The sequence below is a fragment of the Colobus angolensis genome, unplaced genomic scaffold (genome assembly GCF_000951035.1).
Source record: "Colobus angolensis palliatus isolate OR3802 unplaced genomic scaffold, Cang.pa_1.0 Scaffold21, whole genome shotgun sequence".
In the NCBI taxonomy this organism is placed as follows: Eukaryota; Metazoa; Chordata; class Mammalia; order Primates; family Cercopithecidae; genus Colobus; species Colobus angolensis.
The window spans coordinates 6,704,631-6,708,618 of record NW_012115266.1 but is presented as its reverse complement, the minus strand read 5'-3'; the positions used below and the strand labels follow the sequence as shown (position 1 = coordinate 6,708,618).

Here is a 3,988-nt window from a genome sequence, read left to right as displayed (position 1 = left end):
ATCACCGTGAATGATGCAAACGCAGCCTCTTGGAGACCCACTGACTGAGAGTCAGGACCTCTGAGCTCCAATGCCAGATCTGCTTCTAATCCACAGAGGGTCTTTGGACAGGGCCCTTCCCCTCCAGGCCTCTCCATGTGCAGAGTGGGTGGATGGAGGACCTCTGAGGATCCTTAAACCCTATCCTGAAAATGACTCCTGAAGTTCTGGGGTCATCAGGGGAATCTGGGCCAACCCAGGACCGTGACAGGTCCCGCAACCCCCCAAAGAGCACTTAGGCAAGGGACGCTCAGGGTCCATGGACCTATGTAAGAGCTCAAGGACGTTTGTGTGTAAGATCTGCAGCCTCCATCCCTTGCCTCTTCATAGTCTTTCACATTTGTTGCCCCAAAACACACAACTAATAAGTGGCAGAACCAGGATTGAAACCCCAGCTGTCCTTTCTACAGTCTCTGCCTGTGATGCCTACCGTGTAGCAGCTCAGGGCCCCTGGCCTGCGGGACTGAATGGATGCATGTCCTTGATGAGAGGGGGATGATGGCAGGAGGAGAGGCTTTGGGGAGGGAAATCGAGAGTTTGGCGTGACATGTGATGTCTGAGGTACCCATTAGAAGCCCAGGTGGAGATAAGGCATGCAGTTGGAGTTTAGGCTGAAGTAGAGCTGGAGATGGAAGTTTCCAGGCTGCAGTTGGGAATAGTACACAGTGACCCCAGGGCACGCATATGGCCATGGCCTCCCTAAGTCTCCCCTCAGCTTCTGCCACAGCCCTCTCTGTGCAACGGTGTAGCTCAAGGAGGACTCAGACTGCAAAACAGTCCCCAGTCTGGTCCCTGGAGCTCTGGCCCTAGGAAGTGAGGCACACACCTTCTTCCTCGCCCCAAATCCGAACAAATGTCCTCACCTGGAAGGTCTCTCAAAAGGATCTCATGGGCACATTCTAAGGACAAGCCCAGATAAACCCAACACCAAGAAGTGGTCACAGCCCAGAAAATGGAGTCCCTGGGGATACAGCCAACGGCTTCTCTGGGAGAGGATTCTGAGCCAGTCAGCTGGGAGAGAAGAGAGGAGACGCCAGGCCGTAGGGGAGGCAGGAGAGAGGGGAGAGAGAGAGGAGTTCCAGGCCCTTGGGAGGGAGAAAGTGCCAGCCTGGCTTGCTGCGAACGTTCAACAAAAGCTGCTTGCTTTGCAGGTGGAAAATGCCATGGCTGACGCCGGTGCGTTGGCTACAGGTGGTGCGCTGGCGATGATTGGAATGGCTGTTGTTCGATACTATTTGCGATTATGAAACGCTAAAAGTGACAGCCTGAAGCAGCCACAAACTCCTGTGTTAGAAGCAGATACGGGGGTCCCAGTGGAGATGTGGGGGTCCCAGGCCTCCCCTACACCTCCAGCAGCCTGACCCTCGTGCTCTGTCTCAGGCTCTCTCTAGATCCTTTCCTCTGTTTCCTTCTCTCGCTGGTGAAAGTATGATCTAATTGAAACAAGATTGAAGGATCAATAAACAGCCATCTGCCCCTTCAGAAAGGAATTCTACCATGTTTTTATAGACTTCTGAATCACAAAGGTGGAAAGTAACATTGAGTGAACACCCACTGGATAGTTCCAGCAATTTCCAGCTGGGTGACTTTAGAGAAGAGTCTTGATTCTCTGAAACTCAGTTCTTCCATGTCAGGTGATGTCAGGAGGATCACCTAAGATAATGCATACACGACACCCAGCCCCATGTCTGGTATGTAACAGATGTTCAGTGAATTGTCTTCATCATTCCACATAGACATAACATTGACGTAATTGCATGTCATTAATTTTACTCTCAGGGAGGTAAAAAAAAAAAAATTACCTCCCGGTATAGTCTCATGTGGTGCTTAAATCCACTCACAACACCTACGCATCTACCAGCATCTTCCCAGTTCCCTTCCTCAGCTGGCCCTCTTTTTAGAAAGTTTTTTGTTTTTTTTTTTTTTAGCTCAAAGGTCTGAGTTCTCACCCACCTGTGACTACTAGATGGAGTAATATTCTTTCCAGGCCCAAATTGCCATGGCTTAAGCTGGTCCTGGGTGGAATGCTGAGAATTAGCTACCTCTAAATCTCCCTCCACTACTTCCAGCATGTCCTGGGTGTGGCTCCGGAAGTGCCCAGCTCCCCATGTTTCTGTGCTTCCTCACTCCAGCCTCTACCACCAATGACCCTACTCAGTGGCCGCTTCCATGGTGGTCACTTCAGCCGCCACCACTCTGCCTTCAGGACTGAGGACATCACCCTCCCCTGGGTTGTACTTTTTCATGCGTGAGGGAGCTGGTTGGTCCCTTAATTCACCAACACAGTGGAGACCAGGCTGTAATGATTAACGAGACTTCCCTGGAAGCTCAGGGCTATTGGAAGGTTGAAGAACAAAGAGAATAACTTATCATTGCTACAATTAGAGGGGGCTCTGCTTAGATTCCTGGCTGAAATACCAGGCTCCATTTGGGGATTGCAGAAGCATCCATGCCTGCCTTGCTCCAGGGCTCCCTCCACATCAGAGGGCCCAGCTGCTCTACCCAGAGTCCAGGTCTAAAAACCAGAAGGCACAGCAAGAGAAGGCTTTCTCACTTCTTGCGATCTAAGGCTCACCTCCCCAGATTTCACTGCCTGTCCAGGATCAATCGTTCCAGTGTGCCGGACAATGGGAACATCCAGGCCCTTCCAAGGTGTGCTTGACGTCCATGACTAGGTCAGATCCCCGTTAGGAGTCTCAGATGTCCATGTGTCTGCACTTCATGTGATTCTCACAGTTGCAGTGAACACTGATCCATGTGGTTATTTTACTAATGTGCCTTTCCCTGCCAGTATTTTTGGAACAGTCCAAGTTCAGTACCACTGGGACCCCAGCATCAAGTACAATGCTTAACACTCTATAACCACTTGATAGACGATGGATTACAAGCCAAGCACAGTAGCATGCACCTGTAATCCCAGCTACTTGGGAGGCTGCGGCAGGATTACTTGAGCCCAGGAGTTCGAGATCAGCTTGGGCAACATAGTGAAACCCCATCTCTCAAAAAGGAAAAAAAGATAGTGGTTTATTTAATTAACAAATTTATTAACTAATATGTAGGAAAACAGGGCCGGGCACAGGGGCACACACCTGTAATCCCAGTACTTTGGGAGACCAAAGGAGGATCTCTTGAGCCCAGGAGTTCAAGACCAGCCTAGGCAACATGGTAAGACCCTGTCTCTACAAAAAAATAAAAATTAAAAATAAAAAAAGATTAGCCAGGTGTGGTGGTGCATGACAGAGCAGGAGCATCGCCATCTTGGACAAACATCAACATTCTATGTTCCAGTTAATTAAAAAACTGCCTAAATCCAGCCCCAGAACATCATCTCCAGGACATTTCCTATGCTGGGAAACCAACTCCCAGGATAACCAGGAACATTCCAACCCTAAGATAAAACGCTTTCCAACCAGAAACATGCCAACGCCAAGACAGCCTCCCCTCTGACCAGAGACATTCTAACCCTACAGTAAACTTTCCCTCACATAGAAACATTCCAAACCTACAATGATCTTCCCACTTCCTAAACTCTTAAATATCCTTAGTCCGTTAGAACACTCATGACCAAAATCAACCAGAAGCTCCTCTGTCTTTGACGGTTGAGCCCCTTTTTGTGTTTCTTTCCTCTTTCTTTAACACTTACAGTGTGTGCCTATAGTCCCAGCTACTCAGGAGGCTGAGGCGGGAGGATCATTTGAGCCCAGGAGTTCAAGTCTGCAGTGAGCTATGATCAAAAAAAGTACAAGTAAAAAATAAAAATATAAAACATGACCACTCTTCTCAAAAAAATAAAAATAAAAAACGTGACCACTCTTCTCAAAAAAATGTTGTGGCCACCAAAGGTTAATGCACACCAGGATTGTGTTGCTGTGAAGTTGAGAAATACACTGAACCAGTTCCAGACCTCTCTGGACTGACTTCCATGAACTAGATTTCACTAAATGTGGAA

At 48.5% G+C, this 3,988-nt stretch overlaps 1 protein-coding gene across 1 annotated transcript in view; it reads left to right on the top strand.

Moving 5' to 3' along the window:
• RARRES3 (retinoic acid receptor responder (tazarotene induced) 3) overlaps positions 1-1,521 on the top strand; it is an 8,605-nt gene extending 7,084 nt beyond the window's left edge. The window contains exon 4 of the mRNA XM_011942637.1: positions 1,191-1,521. Coding sequence (XP_011798027.1) covers positions 1,191-1,286 — 96 coding nt within the window. The 3' untranslated portion in view covers positions 1,287-1,521. The remainder of the gene's footprint in view (positions 1-1,190) is intronic.
• The last annotated feature ends 2,467 nt before the right edge of the window (positions 1,522-3,988 follow it).